This window comes from Trichosurus vulpecula, chromosome 9 (assembly GCF_011100635.1).
Source record: "Trichosurus vulpecula isolate mTriVul1 chromosome 9, mTriVul1.pri, whole genome shotgun sequence".
NCBI lineage: Eukaryota > Metazoa > Chordata > Mammalia > Diprotodontia > Phalangeridae > Trichosurus > Trichosurus vulpecula.
In genome coordinates this window covers 154,249,132-154,270,571 of record NC_050581.1, presented here as the reverse complement: position 1 = coordinate 154,270,571, position 21,440 = coordinate 154,249,132, and the positions used below count along the sequence as shown (strand labels likewise).

General features: G+C 46.0%; 1 protein-coding gene across 1 annotated transcript; it reads left to right on the top strand.

The window, feature by feature from the left end:
- The first annotated feature begins 441 nt into the window (after positions 1-441).
- Positions 442-21,440, top strand: LOC118831804 (tubulin monoglycylase TTLL3-like). Its single transcript, XM_036739242.1, has 14 exons — positions 442-1,117; positions 2,533-2,633; positions 2,771-2,948; positions 3,447-3,517; positions 3,709-3,837; positions 4,570-4,684; positions 5,471-5,593; positions 6,085-6,352; positions 13,574-13,722; positions 15,686-15,929; positions 16,948-17,383; positions 18,400-19,054; positions 20,541-20,737; positions 21,087-21,440. The coding sequence occupies exons 1-14, from the start codon at positions 442-444 to the stop codon at positions 21,432-21,434; spliced, it is 3,690 nt and encodes a 1,229-aa protein (XP_036595137.1). The 3' UTR covers positions 21,435-21,440.

Below are 21,440 nucleotides of genomic sequence, written 5' to 3'. Positions count from 1 at the left end.
TAAGATTGAGAATTTTGGTCAAATCGGCCTTCCCTTTACACTTTGCTAGAAGGATAAAGGGCATCCGAGAGGAAACGCAGACTAGTAGGGAGGCATCCTCTCCCACGTGCATTTCGGAAGAAGGTAGCTACAACCTGCAGCCTCTTGGGGCAAGCGTCCTCTAGGAGTGAGGTGCGGGGAGGCTGATGCCCGAGGAGGCAAGGCCGCCTCCAGTTCGCAGCTGGAGTCCGAACCTCTCTCCACCTAGGTGACACTCCCCCTCCCCCCTCCTTTATTGTTCCCCGGGGATGGTTTCCTTAACAACGCTAAACAGAGGGCGTGGTCACGCGTGGGACCGAAGCTGCCGGGGCGCTCAGAGGCTCCCGGACGAACCCTCCCCCATCTCGCCCCTCCCGCGGAGGAGCCTGCGTGTGAGGCGGCAAGAGGGTCTTAGCCTGTTCTATGCAGGGCTTTGGGGCTACTCTTCTCTTGGGGGGTGGGGAGCTCGGCGCGGTGTACAAAGGCGACCCTCCCTGGTATGCAGGGCAGACCCAGGCCGCATGCAGCGGTGACCAGCTATGCAAAGAGCCCGTCTGGCCGAGGCCAGGCTTCAACGCCGTAAAGCCCCAGCGCCCCGGCTCCCTCGACTCGCGGATGGGCCTCCCCAGGCCCTGGCGCTCCAACGCCTACTGGAGCCCAAACCGGCTGCCGGGGCCCGCCACGCCCCGCCTCCAGGCCCTGCACTGGCCTGGGACCGAGTCGATGGCGTGGGGCCCCGGGAGCCTGGGCCGCCAGGCCACGGGCGCCCCAAATGCGGGGCCGCAGAGCCAAGCTGCCTTGAGGTCCTGGGCCTCAGGGCGCGGAGCCGCCGCCGCCTCTCCACAGGCCCCCCCAGCCTCTTCCAATGCGGCCGCGGGCGCTGGGGCTGCGGGAGTGCGGCCGCACCCGGGCGGCCAGGGTGAGTCCCCCAAGCTGCCTCTCCGCTCAGCAGACAGCTCGGGGTCTGGGAGCCCGAACCAGGTCCCTCCGGCGCCCACGGACGGCGAGAGTAAGGCCAGGGTTATCCCCCAGCCTCGGCCCGAAAACAGCATTGTGCCTCCGGGCCGCCCGCCGACCCTGGACAAACCGCGGCTCGAAGGTGAAGTCCGTCGTGGACCCCTTGACTCTACGCCTGTCTCACCTCTCTCCCTCCCCGCCTTGCTCCTCTCCTCCTCCCCTCCTCCCACCTGCCAAGAAAAAGGGTGGGGGTGGAAGGTGTATGCATGGGTGGAGGGAGGCGAACACCAGATACTGGGGAGATGGATGGATAGGGGCCTGGGAGGGAGGGAGAAGACCCAAGAGGTAAATAGAAGGGTGGGGTAGAGTGGGAAGGGAACAGAGGATGCAGAGAAGGAGATAGGATAGGGGCAGGGTATCAAGAGGTAGATGGATGGGGAGAGGAGATAGAGGATAGGAGACAGAGAGGGAGCTAGTTATAAGAATAAGGAGGGGGACGCAAGGAAGAGCACAGGAGATGAAGAGAAACAGATGAGGAGGAATAGGGTCAGTAGATGGATACAGGGGAACAGGAGAGAAGATAGATGGCCATAAACTGGAGACTAAGAAATGGAGGAGGAGACCAGGGGATGTATGGATGGCGCAGTAGCCGAGGGTGCAAAAGATTATGTAGAACTCGGCACTCTAGGTGGATGGGAGGGGATAAAGAGGGAGATGGATGGATTCAGGGATTGGAGAGAGAGGAGATGGAGGGAGCAATTAATGCTATGTATGGGGACAAGGGATTCAGAGAAGGAGCCAGGAGTTGGTGGCAGGAGGTGAAGAAAAAGATGGAAGGGTAGGGGAAAGGAGTGGATGGAGGGGACCAAGAGAGAGATAGGGGAAAAGGGGATTGGAGGGATAGATATATGGATGAGATTGAGGAAAGTAAGGAAAGATTTAGGAGGTATATGAATGGGGACTGGTTGAAGGGAAGGAGATGGAGGAGGGAACCAATTATACAGATGAAGATAAGGGATTCAGGGAAGGAACTAAGGTGGATGGAGAGTGGCATGAAGGTTAAAAGATATGGGTAGGATTAGAGGCTGAGGATGGAGGGAAGCAAACAGGAAGTGTGTGCATGGAGTCAGGGGTTTGGGTGAGGGTTAGGAGAGGAGATATGGGTTGTTAGGGCATGGGGATTAAAGAGAGACTAGGAGGTGTATGGATGAAAACAAGAAATGGAGAAAAGGGTGCAGGAGACACAGATAGGGAAAAGAGTACAGTATAAGGGCAGGGGCCAGATGGTAGAAGATGGGGGTAGGACAGAAGACTGAAGGATGGGGAACAGGAGATGGAAGAAATAAAAGATGGGCTAGAAAGATAAGAAGCAGGTGGTACTTTGGGAAGGAGAAGACTGGTAACGGGCGGATGGAACGACAGGAGTAGGCAGAGTCAGAAAAGATAAAGACCTGGATTCCTAAGGGTTGGAATAGAGGATTAGACTGTACAGAACAGGGTTTGGGAGGAGAGCTTGTCAGAATAGCTTTCAGGATGTGTCTGGCTGTCTCACTGTAGGCCCCCAAGCTCCGGTGTCTGTCTGGAAAGGGTTCCCTGGGGCCCCACTCAACATTGACCGGCTTAAGAATGCCAAGATCGTGGTGCAGAGAGCCATCAAGGTCAGAGGTGGGAAAGAAAGGGGAACAGGGAGACCTGTCAGAGTCAGGGGGAAACTGAGGTGGAAAAGGCCTCAGGGAGACTGACATGGCATCCACTTCCTCAGCCTTCTTCTCCCTTGCCTTCCCTCACCCCACAGCAGAAGAAAGTCTTCATGATCCAGGGCCGCTACCCCGTGATCCGAGGGATCCTGCGCCGCCGGGGCTGGGTGGAGAAGAAGATTCCCCATTTAACAACAGCGCCGACACTACCTCCCCCTAGGGATTTTGACAGTTTTGGATCTGGAGATAATGATATCCTTGAGGACTGTGATGAAGGTAATAAACGACTGACTCCTCACATTCTTCCCCCCGCCCCTGCACCAGCCTCTTCTGGGGCTGAATAGCCAAGGTTTGGAAGGAATTTTAGCCAGTCCTGAGAAAGGTGTGAGTCCAAGGCTAGAGTTGTTGTAGGGAGCAGAGATGAAAAATCTAACCAGCAACCCTACTCCCTCTTAGTCCCTGGCTTGTTTCTGTGGGTGAAAGGTTAAAATGAATATCCAGAGTGACCTTGAAAGAAAACGATGTCAAAGAAGAGCTTGAGGGTGAGGGTTTTGTGGAAGGAACAATCCTGCTGACTTTGTGGTGGTGATGGAATCCTGAGGGAAGGATCTCCTTATAGTTAGGAGTCAGCAGAGCTACGACCTTATGCTACAGGCCACCCACTGAATATCTGCTTGAATTCTGTGTCCCATTGTAGTTTGGTTGGTTTTTGGTTTTTTTTTTTCAGTATGAGTAGAGGCTCTGAAAGGAGGGTTTGGGGTTTTTGTTCCATAGAGGATGAAGATGATGATGATGAAAGTCAACAGCCAGACCTTGAAGATATAGATGGCACTCATGACCTTATGGTAATGGGGAGGGGAGGGCCCCCCCTTTCTTTTTCAGTTCTGGGATCAGAGGGTCAACTCTCCCAGGGAATCCCTCTAGGATATTTTAAGGGACTAATAAGAAGGTGGGCTTCTCAGCTGAGGGCCCATAGAGGGACAGCGGGATGACCTTGTTCATCTTTCTACTTTCCACCCTCCCTCTTCTGTCCTAGTCCCGAATGGTTCGAAATGAGGTACCCTATTTCATCTGGACCACCCGGAGGGATGTGATTGACTGCCGCTTCCTCTGCAAAGAACAAATGATAAATCATTATGCTCGAGCAGGCTCCTTCACCACCAAGGTGGGATCCCTTAGATGGGAGTGAGTATGAGAGGGGCACCATGCTGCAATGGGCAGGCCAGGCCAGACTTACTCAGCACTTCCTCCACTCTGGGTGCATATTGGAAAGGGAAACACCCCTCTCCCTGCCAATCAGTCAATCAAAAAGGATGATTCTTGCACACATAACCACATGCCTAGCCCTGCCCTAATCACGTATAAAGAGGTAGAAGATATAGTCTCTACCCTTAAGAAGATGGGGGGAAAAGAATATAGATACAGAAAGCAATTATCAATAGAAGATAAATGATGATTCAGTCCTAAATTGTGTGGTATAAAAACCACAATATCGAGTTGTCCGAGTTCAAAGGAGAACATTGAGAGGGTAGAAATATCAGGAAGAAGGCAGGGTTGGTACTGGCCCTTGAAGGATGGTGAAAATTTGGATGGTGGTATTCCAGGCATGGGGACTAGCATAACCAAAGGCATGGAGAGCTGCAATGAGCAAATTTTGGGGCAAAAAGGGAGCATCCTTATTGTAATGGGGTGCCTGTGGGTGGGACACCTTCTTTATAGCAATCTAGGCACATCCCTGGTGTGCTGCCAGTCCCCTGAGCAGTGTTTAAATATTCAGCTCACTGCTGGTCCTTCCCTTGCTCAGAAATAATGTGGAAAGTATGGGTGAACCCCCTAAGTCAATTTGGCAAGCTCAGGGGAAGTTCCACCCTGCTCCCTACCCTGGCTGACTTCCTAGGTTGGTCTGTGCCTCAACCTCCGGAACCTGCCCTGGTTTGATGAGGCCAATGCAGACTCCTTCTTCCCACGCTGCTACCGCCTGGGCGCTGAGGATGAGAGACAGGCCTTCATGGGTAGGATGATGCTCTCTTCCCCAACTCCTGCTCCTCACTCCTTAAGACTAGGGAATCACCCCTGTTTGAGTCTGAAGAGTTCTGTGCTTTGTCTGGTCATAGTTTAGATGACCCTTACCTTGACAGATTTCCTTCCATGACCCCTGTCTACTAGGCCTTGTTCCTTTCCTGATCATACCTTCCCAAAGATGCTCACAATCCTGAAATAGCTGAATCAACCCACATGCATTAAAAAGGTCTAGTACAGAATAGATTCTGTCTTAGATCCATTCTAGGTACCAGGTCTACACTGGGTTTTAGATCTACATGAGGTGTTGGGATTAGGTTGAGTTCTAGATCTGTCCTGGGTAAGAAGACTACATTGACTTCCAGGTTTAAAATGGGCTCTTAATTCACATTAGGTATTAGAACTGCACTAGGTAGGTTCAAGACCTGCATTTGGTGCTAGATGTAGTGTAGGCTCTGAATCCATGCTAGAGGGATAGGACTTGAGTTGACTTCATGATCTATAATAGGTACTATGTCTATATTAGGGTTTTGGTCCATACTAGATGCCAAGCCTAGGTTGACTTTGACATTTATCTGGGGTACCAGGTTTAAGTTCCAAGTCCAACGGTTGTACCAAGCCCAGATTAGACTCTGAAAGTAGACCAAATTCTGGCAACATTTAGTTTGATATGGGAATAGAGGTTGCTCCCTTCTGTCCCTCCCCCCACTCCCTCTTCCATGGACTGGTGCTAAAGAGGGTATCCCCCACCCCTCACTCCCAACCTATCCTGGGAGAAGAGGACTTCTGGCTGACAGCTGCGCGCAACGTTCTCAAGCTGGTGGTGAAGTCATGGGACCCCTACTTGGAAGACAATGACCAGACAAAATCATCCCCAACTTTTTTGGAAAAGACCCTGTCAGGTAAGTATCATGGATCATCCATTAACTCATCCCTCCATCCATCATTTGTTCAGTTACCCAACACTGAGTCGGCACCCTCTGTGGACCCAGCCCTGCTAGGGTTACAGATTCAGCAGAAGACATGTTTTTTGTCTTCTCATTGAGAAGACAAGGACACACCTGCATTAATAGAAAGAGCATAGGCAGGAGGTTGCAGGCGATCCAGAGTTCCTTGTACCTAAGTACTGAGGAATACAAAAACAATGTAGCAAACTTTTTTGGGGGGGGACACTCTCTACAAGACCCCTACTCCAAAGTCTTGTGATTTTCCTACCTGATCTACAAACCTGAAATTCAAGAGGTCTTGCCAGCCAGTGACTCAGAAAAAGAAACAACTTTGAGATCAGAGGGCATAGGGAACAACTAGGCTCCAAGAAATCTTGTCTTGTACCTCAACTTTCCCCTCCATATGGGAAAATTTCCATGCTTTCTTCTCTTGTGTGTGTATATAGGGCAGAAGGCAGACACAAGAACCAATCCTTCCTCCTGTATCCTTCCTTCTCCTCCAGAATCACCCCCAGGCTCTCCAGGGGGCAAGCAGGGTAAAAAGCAAGATCTCAAGCAGGTATCATCAAAGCTGATTGAGGATGCACTGCAGGCCTGTGAGGGTCACCTCAGCAGTTTGGCCCATGAGGATATTGACAAGACCATGGAGCCTCCAGTGTACCTGACCCAGGCTGATTGGGCTTTATTTCTCCAGCGCTACTACCAAGTGGTCCAGTAAGTGTGTGTTAGCACAGAAAACGGGGTGTTGGGACATGAGGAGCACAAGTGGATCCAAAGACCTTGGGGGGAGGTGGTTTTCACCCATTCTGGGCCTGCATCAAGGATACTATTTAAGGAAGCACTGGAAACAACACGTTATGTTCACATTGGCCAATACACTGTTCTTTACAGAGAGAGCTGTGTGTGGGAAAGTGTAGATACTAGAGAGGAGTGATCTGTACCTTGCACAGGCAAGGTGGTTTCAGATTCCAGGGTATTTTCCCCTTTGTGCATTCATGTTCTTGTATCTTCAAGGAGAGATAGCCAGGAGAACAAGTAGTTTGTTTGTCCTGGTAATTGTGTCGTCCTGTTGCAGAATCCACACCATTAGGTGAGCTGAGTAACCTTTGTCCCAGATTCATCCTGGAGCTGTACCTGACTCTGCTGTACTCACTCTCTATATTCCGAGGACACTAATACCTAATGGTATAGTCCAAGAAAGATCTTAAAAACAATGTCTAAAAGCTGAAACTGTGAGCAGTTGGTTGGGTCCCTATCACTGGGCTGCCGTTGAAAATGTTATTCTTTGTTCTCTAGGGTCTTATACCCTAGAGTCTGGTGCTACCTGTATATAGATATGCAATGCATACATTGCTTGTATCCTTGCCCTACTCCTTTCTAATCAATCTATCCTGCACATGACAACCACCAGGTAATTATCATTAAGGCCTTTTATCATGCCTCCTAATGTTCAAGAGCCTCTAGTAATTTCCAGTGGTCTATAGGGTCAAGTCAAAACTCTTTGACTCAGCATTTAAGGCCATATGCAATCTGGCCCTACTCTGCCTCCCCAATCATATCTTCTTCTTCTCCCCTACATGAAACTTCTGCTAGATTGGCCTTCTTACTATTTTAAATATACTGTGATCATTCAAGAAATCTTAAGTACTTACTGTCTGTAAGGTGATGGGGTTACACACAAAGATGAAAGGGGACATACAGTCTGTGCTTAGAGAGATTACAGTCTACTGGCTTCAGGCAGGAGAGAGAGGAAGTATGCAGCTGGTACATAGGCATAGGGGTAGGGCCTAGACTGGATTTCACTGGTTTAGGAAACTCTCACTACCATCAAAGGTTGGCACCTTCTCTGTAACTTGCAGGCTTAGAGACTTGCCTAGAGCATTGAGTTTGGGGACTTGCCAATCACTTTTGGAGTCCTTGGTCATGCTCCTGCTGTTCCTTTTGTCTGGAATGTCCCTCTTCCACCAACTGTGTAAATACTATGTATTCATCAAGACCTATGAGAAGTCTCACCTTTCTGATGAAGCCTTCTTAGACTTCTCAGGAACCATATGGAATATCTCTTTTGGATGAATCAAGTACCAAGATGGGGCAATCAATTATATATGTTCCAGGCACTAAGGAGTATGAAAAAGACATAATGATATTATCCCTTCCCTCAAGCTTACTGTACAGGAGAAGAGGAGATGACACAGATAAAGATAAAAAATACAGCTAACAAGTACTTGCTAGCAAATAATGGCAAATAAGTGCATAGATGATAAATCCTGTGGAATCAGTGCACGGGGAGAGAGAGAAGCCTGTGGACTAATGTGGACGGAGAAGCTTTCGTGGAAGAAGTGGATCCTGAGCTGAACTTTGAAAGTACAGGATTTGAGTGGGGAAGGATACAGGAAAGGAAGAAGAACTTTTGGGAATTGTATGATTCAAAGTACGGGGGCAGGAAGTAAGACAAAAAACCATTCTGGCAGAAGGTGACACAGCAGTACCATGGACAATGATGTTGGTTTGCCTCAGATTGTAGGGGGCGTGAATGCTCAAAGGAGGAGTTTGAATTTTACTCTGTAGGCTATAGGAGCATTATAAGGGTTGGTTGTTGTTTATTTTAGCAGAGGAATGACATAATCAAAGTTATGCTTTAGGAAGCTTAATCCATTGGCATTGTGCAGGCTGGATTGGAGGTAGAGAACATAGAGGCAATTGGCAATTTGGCTCTGATTTAGAGCGGTGGTGCTGGAGGCTTAGAATGAGTAAATAAAATATCGAACCAATGCAGACAACTAATAAACCATCCGTTTGTATGCTTTCTTTGATCAGCAAATGAAAATTACTATGTAAGCCAATATTTTTTTCCTGAGCAACAGAAAATATACAGGTAGAACCAGGTATCTTGTACAAGTGTCGTTTGCTGAATGTGGGTTCCTGAAAATTTCATCTCCTTTTGCTTTTCCATAGTCCCAAAACTGTTTCAAATAGCCTGTTTTCCTTTTTAAAACTCAAACTTAAAAAATATTGTTATCTCTTGTTTTTCTACCACCATCACTTCTGGCTATATTCCTGCCCCTCTCCTATCTAGTGAGCCATTCCCCGTAATAAAGAATTTAAAAAGAACGGGGCGGGGGAGGGGAGGAGGAATCAGTTCAACAAAAATAACTAAGACATCAATGGAATCAGACAGTCAACAAGCATTTATTAAGCACCTACTCTGTGTCAGGCACTAGGCTAAGCATTGAGGATATAAAAAAAGAGGCAAAAGACAGTGCCTGCCCTCAAGGAACTTATATTCTCCAGAAGAGACAATATGTGCATATGTAAGCTATTACAGGAGGAAAAACTATATAAAAGACAAATATAAAATAAAAATGTGATGGTAAAATACCTGTAGGCACTCTCAGTTGAGGGAATCAGGGAAAGGCATAATGTAAAAGATGGTGCTTCAGTTGAGTAGTGAAAGAGGTGAGGGAATCTTAGGAGGCAGAAGTGGAGAGGAGGGAGAGCATGCCAAGCTTGGAGGATGGCCACTACAAAGCCACAGAGCTGAGTGTAAAGAACAGAAAGAAGCCCAGTTTGGATAAACCATAATATAGAGGATGTAATTTCTTTGTAGTGCCTGCCATTACAAAGAAAGGAGGGAATTACGTTTTTCCCTTCTCTGAGGCCAAGCCTGATCATTTTAATTATATAGCAGTCAATTTCTTTTTGTTGTTCTTTTCATTTACATAGAATCATGGAGCTGAGGGATCCTCGAGTCTATGGGATCTTAGAGTCTATCAGTTTCAACCTCGTTTTCCAGATGAGGAAACTGAGGCCCCAGCTCAAACAGTTAATAAGTGTGTGAAGCAGGTTTTGAACAATGATCCTCTTTACTCCAAGTCTAGTGCCATAGACTCTAAATCATGCTGCCTCTCATGTTATTGTCTGTCTGTCCACCCGTCTATATGTGTGTATGTGTATGTGTGCGTATCTGTATACATAAATATACACATACATACAAACACATACATACACTTTTCCTGGTACCGTTTACTTCCTTTTGTATCTGCTCACATGAGCTTTGCCATGCTTCTTGAGTTCTTCACATTCATCTTTTTTTTCTTCTTTGGAGGGGGCAAGGCAGGGCAGTTGGGGTTAAGTGACTTGCCCAAGGTCACAAAGCTAGTAAGTGTGTCAAGTGTCTGAGATCGGATTTGAATTCAGGTCCTCCTGACTCCAGGGCTGGTGCTCTACTCACTGCGCCACCTAGCTGCCCCTATATTCATCTTTTCTTCTATTCACATACTAAAATTCCCCAATTGATGGACATCTACTTTGTTTCCAAGTTGTTGCTACTTTAAAAAATGACACTATACATATTTTATAGTATATGGGACCTTCTCCCCGCCCCCCCCCCACCCCCAGCTTGGACCTCCTTGGAGTGTATCCTTGGCAATAGAATCCCTGGGTAAGAGGGTGCAGATATCTTAGTTATTTTTTTAAAAGTATAATTTCAAATTGTTTTCCCAAATGGTTAAACCTATTCACAGCTCTCTCAACAATGAATTGATATGTCTGTCTTTCCACAGCCCTTTCATCTTTTTTCATTTTTTCCCATTTTTTTCATCTTTACCAATTTGCTGTCTATGAGTAAAACCTTAAATTCTTTTGACTTGCATTTACCTTATTATTAATAATTTGAAATAATTAAATGTATTTTAAAATCTATAAGCCTGCTTGAAGTCCTTTCATAAGTAGGCAAAGTACAGGTAGAAATGAACTGTCATGCTCAGTGAATCAATAAACGTATGTAAGTTGTGTAGAAGAAAGAGCACTCTGGAAGGTGAATAGAAGGAAAGAGGAGGAGGAAGATGTGGGAAGTGCCTGGTTAGTCACTGATTGGGACTTGACATCTTCATTTTATATGAGGAAATGGAGGCTCAGCAAAGTGTGATAATTACCCCTGGGTTACCAAGTAAGTAGTAGAGGTAGGTTTTGAACTCAGGTTGTGTGACCTGACAGAGCAATTTTCCCACTGAACCACCCCCCATGCCTTCTAATAGACAAGAGGTAAAGGCTTTGGGAGCAAATTATTATTTGTCCCAAGCAGTTGAGAGATCTCTGGAGAAAAATTAATCCCTCCTCTTAGATGGCTTAATTAGGGTGTTGGAGTGTCAGTCAATCAACAAGCATTTATCAAGTGCCTGTTGTGTGACAGACACTGTGCTAGGCACCAGATATAAAATATACAATCAAGATAGTCCTTGAGGGCTTATATACTCCTGGTGCATAGAACATGTGCATAGACAAATAAATACAAGATACATACAAAATAAGTACAAAAGCAGTCAAGGACAAGGGGAAGATGAGAACTGAATCCAGAAAGGCTTCTTGGAGGAAGTGGCACGTGACCTGAGTTATTCTAAGAGGCAGAGGGGAGGAAAGAGTGTATTCCAGGAGTGAGAGGCTAGCCTATGCCAAGACTTGGAGTGAAGCAGAATGTCCTATACGAGGAACAGAAAGCAAGTCATTTTAGCCAGAGCATACACAGGGGGGGAAATGTATAATTTACCTGGAAGGAGAGACAGAAACCCTGTCCTGTAGGATTTGAAATGCCGAAGAGAGAAGGTTGAGGCTTTTTATTATCTCTTACCTGGTATACTGCAGTAGCTGTTCTCCTTGCCTCCAGTCTCTGTGACCCATCCTCCTACACATAGCGGCCAAAGTGACATTCCTAAAGTGCAGGTCTGAACATGTCACCTCCGGTGGCTCCCTATTATCTTTAGCATCAAATAAAATCTCTGGTATTTCAAGTTCTCCACAACATGCCTTCAGCATACCTTTCTGGGCTTATTACATGCCACACACACACACTGTGGTCCTGCCAAATGGGCTTTCTTATTCTTCCTCATAGTGGACATTTCATCTCTCATCCTTGTGCTTTTCTGTAGGTTGTACCTGCTCCACCCCCTCTTCCCAATGCCTGGAATATACTCCCTCTTCACCCCTGCCCTTTAAGACCCCCTAATTGCTTTCCAGGCTCAGCTCAAACACCATCTCATCTGAGAGACCGTTCGGATTCTTCAAGCTACTAACCCTTCCCCATTGAACTTACCTTGAATTTAACTTGTATCTCTTTTGTATCTACTGATAGAGTGTGAGCTCCTTGAGCACAGAAATTATTTCATTTTTGTCATTGTATCCATAGTGCTTGGAACATTGTAGGTGCTTAGTAAGTACTTATTGATGGATATAGAGAGCCACCAAAAGAATAAAGGGCAGGTCTATGCTTTAGGATTATCTGGCAGCTCTTTGGGGGTTGGGTGGGAGTGGGAAGAGATTGAAAGCAAGGACACCAATTTAAAGTCTATTGCACTGAGATAATGTCTGTTCAGTGCTTAGAGTGGTGCCTAGCACATAGTAGATGCTCAATAAATGTTTGTTCCCTTCCTTTCCTCTGTACTGTCCCAGGTGAGAGGTAACAGAGGGCCTGAATTAGGGTGGTAATCATGAGTAAAGAGAAGGGGATGGCTGCAAGATATGTTATGGCGTCAGAGTGTTCAAGACTTAGCAGCTGTTTGGATTTGGGGAATGAGTGAAAGTGAAAAGTGAGATGGCTCTGAGTTTGTGAATGTGGGTGTTGGGAAAGATGGTGATACCCTCAAGAGAAACAGGGAAGTTTGGAGTAGGGGCAGATGGGGGGGGGGGGAGAAAGAGAATAAATTCCATTTTGGACATGTGGATTTTGAAATGCCTGTGGGTCATCTAAGTGAAGATGTTTAGTAGACAGCTGGCACTGTGGAATTGGAATTTATCAGCGAGACTGGAGATATGTAGATCTGGGGATCATCAGCATCAAGATAATTGAACTCAGGGGAGCTGATGAGATCACTAAGAGAGGGCATGGAGAGAGAGATTTGTCCAATTTAGGTGCTTTATTGATCACTTAGCCTTAACTCTTTTGCTTTGTTACAAAGAAGTGTTCATTAGGGAAAGGAGGATGTATACTGTGAAATAACTGTAATGTAAAAGATAATAACAAAAAGCCTGAATTTTTGAAAGGTAAATATTTATTGGAAAAAGAAACAAAGAAAGGAAGGAAGGAAGGAAAGATATCTAGCCTGCTATAAATAAAACCTAGCTGAATAGGCACCAAGGAAGGCACAAAGGTGGAACAAACAGGTAGTTTTCCATTGAGAGTTGCTAACAAGAATGACAGACAATTGTAGATCTTGCTTCCAGCATATATGAGGGCCAAGGTGAATTTTTCAGGGACCTGCCAAGAACATTATATGTTTGTGTTTCTGTCAGTGCCAAGTAATAGTTATTTATACACAAAATGTGGTTTAGTCTCTCTCCTGGAGGGGAAAAGAAAAGGGCTGGAGGAATACTTCTCTAGTCTCTTTAGTTATCAGAGAGATGTGTTCTTTGAAAAGAGTAGAAGTGCTTCAAGGAGAACACAAAAGAAAAATAATCTGAAGAGACAGAGCATACATGATACTAACCTGTCTATATCTCTAGAACATAATAATCTACAATCAGGTCTTAATTGCATGGAACAGACAATAATTGCAAAAGGAGTTAGAAAAATGTGCTAAGCATGGGTTAGAGCACACAGAAAGCTGAATTGTAAATAATGAGCTGATGTATATGCACTTTTGAATAGGATATAAGGTGGGGAGGGGGATGGAGAGGAGGTAAGAAGCAGAACTAGAAAGGGCTTGACTTTTCCCCTGTTGATTTGGAAGGTTTTCCTAGAGAAAGCTGGAATTTTAGGAGTTCCTTTAAATGATTTGGGTGGGAGTGGGGGGGGGGAGTTATGATTTTAGGAACTACGTGGTGGTCTCCAGGTGTGTGGGAGTGAAAGGTCTTCCTAGGTTCCTACAGGGTCATACAGACAGATGAAAGGACAAAGGGACTGCCCCCCCAGCTCCAGTCTGATCACCTCACCATTTCCCACAGTGAGGGGGCTGAGCTAAAGAAGGTTGATTCTCAGATCCAGCGTTGTGAAGACATCCTTCAGCAACTACGGGCAGTGGTGCCTCAAATTGACATGGAAGGAGACAGAAATATCTGGATCGTGAAGCCTGGAGCCAAGTCCAGAGGTCGAGGTAAGGCAAAACTGGGAGGTGGGAGGGTATTGGTCTGCAGGATTAAGTAGAGAGAGAAAGACCCCATGTCCTTCTTTGAGCATAATCTCAGAATCAGTGATGCAGATAAGTAAAGAAATATCCTTGAAATTTTGGTTTGTATAAAGAAATAAACATCAGGGTGGCAGTTGTATTTAATTTTTGTAACAGAGTTATGGTGCTTATAGATATGTTACCAATTCATTCCTACCATCCCCCCGTTCTCCAGTCTGTAGAACCTCAAACAATCATACAGTCTTTTCACTGGACGAAACAAGCGACCTCAGTGTGATGTATTAGAAGCTACACAAGACTTGAAATTAGGCCCCCAGCTCTTGGGCTTACCATACTATCTGTGTGACCTTAGGCAAATCACTTCTCTGAGTCTGTCTCTTCCTCTGTAAAATAAGGAAGATGGACCAGTGAACTGTTACCAGATAGAACAGCTCCAATATTCTCAGACAAGTTACTGGTCTTCATCTTTATCCATAAAATGGGAATAATCATATTTGTGTTACTTACCTCATAGGCTTGTTATGAGGAAAGCATTTTGGAATTCTGTAAAGCACTTAGCAGTTGTGAGCCATTATGCCTCTGTTTCTAGAAATCTAAATCTATGGGGCCCATCTGTGCTTATTGGGTGGTACAAAAAGGGCATGGGACAAGAGAAAGATCAGCATGCACTGAGAACACCACTTGTAATGGTTGAGTTAGCCCAGTGTGTAAGATACATCTCTGGCAAACAAGCGGTGACTCAATTTCAGATGTACCAGAAACGGTGCATTCAAAAATGCCTTATCACCTTCACAGTGTAATAATCACTTGGAGTGGCAACAATCCTCAACCCATTGTTTGAGATGATGAAGTGGTCCTGGAGATGGCAGGTGCACTTCTTCACACTTGAGTGCATCCATTCAGACGGATTTTGTCCAAGAATTATTCTCAGCTGCCCTCCTTTTCTGAGGGAGAGGAGGCTAGATGTGCATAACACTGCATAGTGTCAGACTTAGTTGATGTATGGATTGGTTTTGGAGAAATGCTTCCCCCCCCACCTTATTTTTTTTCCTTTAAAAAGGGATGGTGTTCTGAATGGGGAAGGGATAGATTGGGAAAATAAAATGATAGAAACCCCTCAAAATCAGTAAAAATCAGGCTCATATTTTGTTGAAGCAAAAAACTGAAAACAAAGCTAGTGCTGCCTAATTGAGGACTGACTGATCAAAGTGTGGTATGAGTGTAATGGAATCTTATTGCTCGGTAAGGAATTAAAAATATGATGAATTCAAAGAAATATGGGGAAAATGTATGACCTAATAATAGAGGGCAAAGACAGTAGAACCAAGAGAACAATGTACCCAATGGCTTACAAAAATGTAAAACAACACTGAAATGTTCCTACACTAAGTGTAATTGCAGAGAACATACCTCTCCTTTGGAGGTGCAGAACCGCAGATACAAAATGTTGCCTATACTGTTATACATGGTCACTTTGAAGATACAGTTTTGTTCATATTTTTATTTCAAGGTAAAATTTAATGGGGCTAGGATATACTCTGGGAAATTATGTTTGGAAAAAATCACAAAAGTTATTAATTGGAAAAAAAATTAGGCTCATTACTTTATAGATAGGGCAACTATGTGGCACAGTGGCTAGAGCATTGGACCTGGAGTCACTTAGACCTGAGTTCAAATCCAGCCTTAGATACTTACTAACCACATGACCCTGGGCGAGTCGTTTAACCTTGTTTGCTTCAGTTCCTCATCTGTAAAATGAGCTGGAGAAAAAAATGGCAAACCACTCCTGTATCTTTGCCCCCCCCCCCAAAAAAAAATTGGGTCATGAAGAGTCAGGCAAAACCGAAATGACTGAACAACAAAACCTTATAGACCCCTGAGGACTCCCAGGATCTGAGTTCTGTTCCTTCCTATGTCCTCTCTTACCCAGGCATTATGTGCATGGACCACCTGGAAGAGATGTTAAAGCTGGTGGATTGTGACCCCATGATTGTAAAAGATGGCAAGTGGGTGGTACAGAAGTATATTGAGCGACCCTTACTCATCTTTGGCACCAAGTTTGACTTGAGGCAATGGTTCTTAGTGACTGACTGGAACCCACTCACTGTCTGGTTCTACCGGGACAGTTATATCCGCTTTTCCACCCAGCCCTTCTCCCTGAGGAACCTGGACAGGTAAAGCTGGGTGATGGGGAAGAAGTTTAGGTCCCAGGAGATCACAGTGTCCCCCACCTCCCCTTGACCACTTGTTTGGTAGGAAAGGGGAGAGGGTAGGGTGGCTGAGCAATTTAGAACTGTGAGATCAATAAAGGGTGAGATTGAGTGGAGAGGTAATATGACATACCAGACAGAATTTACAACTTGGTTTCGAAGGGACCTTGGTCCCTATCCTGACTCATTTACTAGTTGTGTGACTCTGGACAAGTCATGTAACCTTTGAGCTTCAGTTTCCTCATCCATAAGATGGGGATAATATTGCTTGTACCACCTACCTCACAGGACTGTTGTGAAGAACTCCTTTGTAAACTTTAAATATTAATGTGAATTATGATTACTAAGGGCTAAGGTAGGAATAACCTGGAGTCTAAATGTAGTTATCAACTTAGAACTATGGAATATCAAAACCTTGAAGAATTTGGAGACCAACTAGTCCAGCAGCCTCATTTTGCAGAAGAGGAGATCGAAGTCGAGTAATTTGCCTAAGTTTGCATGGCTAGTTATTGGGAGGTCTCACACAGGTTTCCTGGCTTCATTTTAGCATTGTCTCCTTTTTTAGGAAATTGTCCAGGTTTTGCACCAAATCCTTGAGGTTAGTTTGGCACCAGGGCCCTTTAGAAATACTCTTCCAAGATGATTGCCTCTGTAAGCAACAGCTTGCCCTGGACTGGCACCCAGAGAGCTGAACCTGAGAAAGGATTTGACATACTGACATTTTGGTATAAAGCATCAAAACGTCGGAATAGCCTGAGATCTACCCAGAGGTGAATTTGAGTTCTTAGGGGGAGAGATGACCCAAGCAAGGCTGGTCACTATGGCAACTCTAGGCAGAAGCAACCAGAACCTATAGAAAGAGGTCAGAATTGGGATCTGTTTTCTATCTTCTCCCACCTCTCCCCTTCCCGTCCCCCCCCCACCAGGATCGCAGGGGAAGGGAGGTGGGAGAGGGCCTTAGCTTCTCCTCCTTCTCATTTAGTTCTGTGCATCTTTGCAACAACTCCATCCAGAAGCACTTGGAGAATTCTAACTCTCGTCACCCCCTGCTGCCCCCCGACAACATGTGGTGCAGCCAGAAGTTCCAGGCTCACCTACAGGAGGTAGGGGCACCTGAGGCTTGGGCAGATGTCATGGTTCCAGGCATGAAGGCTGCAGTTATCCATGTACTGCAGACTTCTCAGGACACAGTGCAATCCCGCAAGGGCAGCTTTGAGTTATATGGGGCTGACTTCGTGTTTGGGGAAGATTTCCATCCCTGGCTGATAGAGATCAATGCCAGCCCAACTATGGCACCTTCCACGGCTGTCACCACACGACTCTGTGCTGGGGTGCTGGCTGATACGTTGCGTGTCGTCATAGACCGTCGACAAGACCGAAACTGTGACACTGGTGCTTTTGAGCTTATTTACAAGCAGGTGAGATGCTTGGGGTCCTGAGGCCATCTAGCCTTCCTTTCCTTAGGTCTCCTGAGAGGAAAATATCTGACCCATGGTCCCATCTTTTAAGGACCCTTTCAAATCCCTGATATGTGCAAGACATGGTCCTAGGCACAAGGGGATGTGGAATGAGGATACAGGAAAATATGATCATTTCTGCCCTCTAATGATTAGCTGAGGAAATGAGATGTGCACTCATTAAAAAAATTAAAAGGGAGTACTTGACAGTTGCTAAAAGATAAGCAAAGATACTGACACTAGAAGGACCAGGGGTATCAATTGATCCAAAAAAGTCTTTTAAAAATAATTTTACTATTTCTTTTATCTGTGCAAAAGTATTTAAAATACAGACAATAGCAGGATGGGTATTATTTTACAATACACTTTTTCATCCTATTTCTATTTTCTTTGCCTGCTGGGGAAAAAATGCATTGATGCAGCTCAGTCCTTCTAGATAATCGATTCTAGTCCTTCATCAACAGCTTTTATAGAGGAAGGGATGAAAAGATCACTTTGGGCTTGGTTGGGTACTGAAATCCTCACAGATGAAAAGGGTCTGAACTGGGTTTTAGAGGAGGGGCATGACTTTAGAGGGCCAGGGAGGGAAGAAGGCATTCTCAGTAAGGAGGCCCGAAAAGCCCAAGATGTTCAGGTACCAGTGAGTAGACCTGAAGCCTGTCTTATCTGTTTCTAAACCATTTGGCTGCTCACTCCAGCCGCTGCCTAACTCCCAGGTCCCTAGGCACAACTCTCATTCCTTTGGATAGTGCACTCCAGAGAATAGGATCCCCTTCCTCCAACAGGGCTATATCTATTTTTCTCTCCCATTTTCCATCCTGATGAGACCCAGAGTCCCACAAATTACCTGTTAATCTCCCCAGGAAAGGATTTCATTTACTAGCTGCCTCATGGCTGTTTCTGCATTTCAGGGAGAGAAGTGGAGGAAGTTTCATGGTGCTTTAACTGTCTATCCCACTAACACTTTTGCCCTCTAGGCAGCTGTGGAGGTACCCCATTATGTGGGTATCCGACTAGTGGTTGAAGGTTCCCCTGTGAAAAAGCCTCCAACCATCCGTAGCCGAAGAGCACCACCCCGTCCCTTGGCACTTCGACACCTTAGGGAGCCTAAGGATTCAACACCTAAGGGGACTAAAGAGGCCATGCCTAGGGAGTCTGTACCTAAGGAGTCTGTACCTGAGGAGGCTAAAGAATCCGTGCCTGGGGAGGCTAAAGAGTCCGTGCCTGGGGAGGCTAAAGAGTCCATGTCTGGGGAGGCTAAACAATCTGCGCCTGAGGAGGCCAAGGATTCTGTGCCTGAGGAGGCTAAGGATTCTGTGCCTGGGGAGGTTAAGGGTTCCATGCCTGTTGCTTCCAAGTCAGCAGGGCATTACTACTATCATGGGAAAGCTTTAGGAGGCAGGAAGAATCTGGGGCCCATTGAGAAAACAGACTCCATAAGCATGGGAAAGAAGAGAGTCAACACCAAACAATCCACAGAAACTGTCCAAGCCAGCTTCCAGAAATGGGACATCCGCAATCCCAAGATTAGCCACCTCTTCAATGCGTCATCAGCATCCACTGCCAATCGGGGAAGGCAACTTCACCCCATGAACAAACCTCAGCTGCTTCCAAAGAATCCTGTGTCTCTAGGTAGGGCAACATCTATGCTTTGGGCCCTTAGCTGACTTCCTTTTGCTCTCTGGCCTCTCCCCACTCCCTGTGGTCTGGGACCAGTATGGCTAGAGGTTTGGGTCTTCACAGCAGATGGTTGGCTGTGCAAGAAGAAATCCTATGGGTATAACGTGTGACTGTAATGTAATGAGACTGGTTTGTAAACAAAGGAGAATGTAAAGAGCATAGGACTTGGAGACCAATGACCTAGGTGCAAGTCATGGCTCTGTGACTGACATGCAGTCAGACCCTGAGCAAATCTCAGAGCCTCTTTGGACCCATTTCTTCACCAGTAAAATGGGAATAGAATGTATCTTGCCCATCTCAGAGGGTTGTAGTGAAGATCCAATAAGATGATGCCTGTAAACCTCTACGTGAATTATTGACAAACATACCAGGACATAGACATTCAAAAGAGTAGTTTCCTACCCCTCGCTTGAGTGAAATCACTTTGGAAGGTTACACATAGTACTCCAACAAGGCTGCCATTACTCAAATTATTTTGGGACCTCTTTGGGAATTGCCTTCAGAGCCAGATTATGAGCCACATAAGAAAATCAGTCTCTTTACTTTATAGTCACACCTCATTTTTAATCATGAATGGTATTGCCTAGCTTGATTACCCACCTTCTTCACCAGACTTGGCTCCAAAAGGCTCTTGGCTGTTTCCAGAAATCAAACCCTTCCTCAAAGGATGAAGATTTACCACCTTTGAGGATATTCAAAAGAATCCACCAAAGACTCTCAATGCAATTTCCAAAGAGGAGTTCCCACAGTGTGTTGAGTAATGGCGTCTCGTTGGAATAAGTGTGTAGTCTCCTAAGTGACTACTTTGAAGGAAACAACATTCATTTGGATGCATAAGTTCTGGTATGTTTGCAGCCCCTGTCCTCCAAAGGGAGAGCAAATACTAACACACAAGACAGTATGAAAAGATAGCAAGATAGCATACTATAAATGCCAAATGAGTAGTCTAGACAAAGTACAGGAGTCATCCCCTTGGGTTCTTTGCAGGGAACATAGGCTGGTCTATTTATAAACTTACTAGATGTTAAGTTAGAAGGGACCTTAAATCTCCTGTCACCTAGTCCAGCCCCTTCATTATACAGATAAGAAAACTAAGGCCCATAATGGGGATGTGATTAGCCTAAGGTCACACTATTTCTTGGGTCTAGATCATCCCCAGGACTCCAGAGTGGGTCTCAGAAACACGGGTGGGGTAAGTATCTATTGTCTCACTCTAGGAGGGTTTGGAGGGAAAGAGAATCAGTTCACACACAGTGTTTCCAAGCCAGTCCTACTAGAGGAAGTATGCATGCTTGGGGCTGTTCTATGGGGCTTCCTCTGCTCTTTCTCACAACTTAACATGTCTAAGCTGGGGGCCTCAAGAGGACACTAGTCCATCTGTGAAAACAGAATTGGATCCCAGTGCTTCTAATTCTCCTGCTTCTCCTTCACCTTCCAGAACCAGAGGGATTACCCTGCCTCCTCACTAAGCCTGTGCTGCCTGATTCCGGAGTGCTTAAACCTCGTACCTTCCTTCTCAGACTACAGCTCCAAAAAACACCCATTCCCTGCAAGAACCTCAGTGCCACGGGCAGGGCCTTGCTTATGTTCCCAGCTCATAAAGAGCCTGTTCCCAGTTGTGGGAAGCAGGCCAAGGTGGGCCCCAAACCCTGAGGGGCCTGGGAGGGGGCTGATTTGTACTGAGAACTGGGAGCTTTTGGGGAGGGAGGAGGGAGGGAAAAGGGTTTCTCATGGTCTAGGCTGAGTCGATGGGAGCTGACCCCTGCTTGGACCAAGCCCCTTGGCCCCAGCAAGGTGTTCCCAGTTTAGAGCCTTGGCTGTGATCAAGCCCAAAGGAGTACCAGAGGCAAGTTATATGTGTGCTTTGATTTCACCCCAAAGCTGTATTCAAAGAAGTGGGAAGGAGGAGGGAGGGAGACAAACTACCCCCTTACTAACCCCTCATCATTTCCCCTGAGAAATTCCCATCAGCTTTTTCCCATAGCCTCAAAAGGCAGTTTTAGATCACTCAGAACTCCATCCACCCAAATCACAGAAAAAGGAAACGCCTCTGGGCCCCATTTACTCGAAGATGAAATGCAGCTTCCTGCCACCTTTAGCAACTCGAAGCCCAGGCTTGATAACAGACCACATTTTGCTGAAGGCTCTTACAAAGAATGCCCAAGTTCATGGCTCCCACTGGCACCTTCACCAGTCTGGAAGGACCAGGAGAGAACACCATGACTTGGAGACCATGAAATTGGGACATTCCTGGCCACATTTCATATTTCCTCCCCCAAAACTTAAGTCCTGGCCAAAGAAATTTTCCCGGGCCAAAAATAAATGGGATTGAGATACA

Bases quoted from the DNA above. Each gene is read 5' to 3' on its own strand.
- LOC118831804 (XM_036739242.1), top strand. From the start codon at position 442: ATGCAGGGCTTTGGGGCTACTCTTCTCTTGGGGGGTGGGGAGCTCGGC. The intron at 2,949-3,446 runs GTAATAAACGAC...TTTGTTCCATAG, and splicing joins CCTTGAGGACTGTGATGAAG to AGGATGAAGATGATGATGAT. The intron at 3,518-3,708 runs GTAATGGGGAGG...CTTCTGTCCTAG, and splicing joins ATGGCACTCATGACCTTATG to TCCCGAATGGTTCGAAATGA.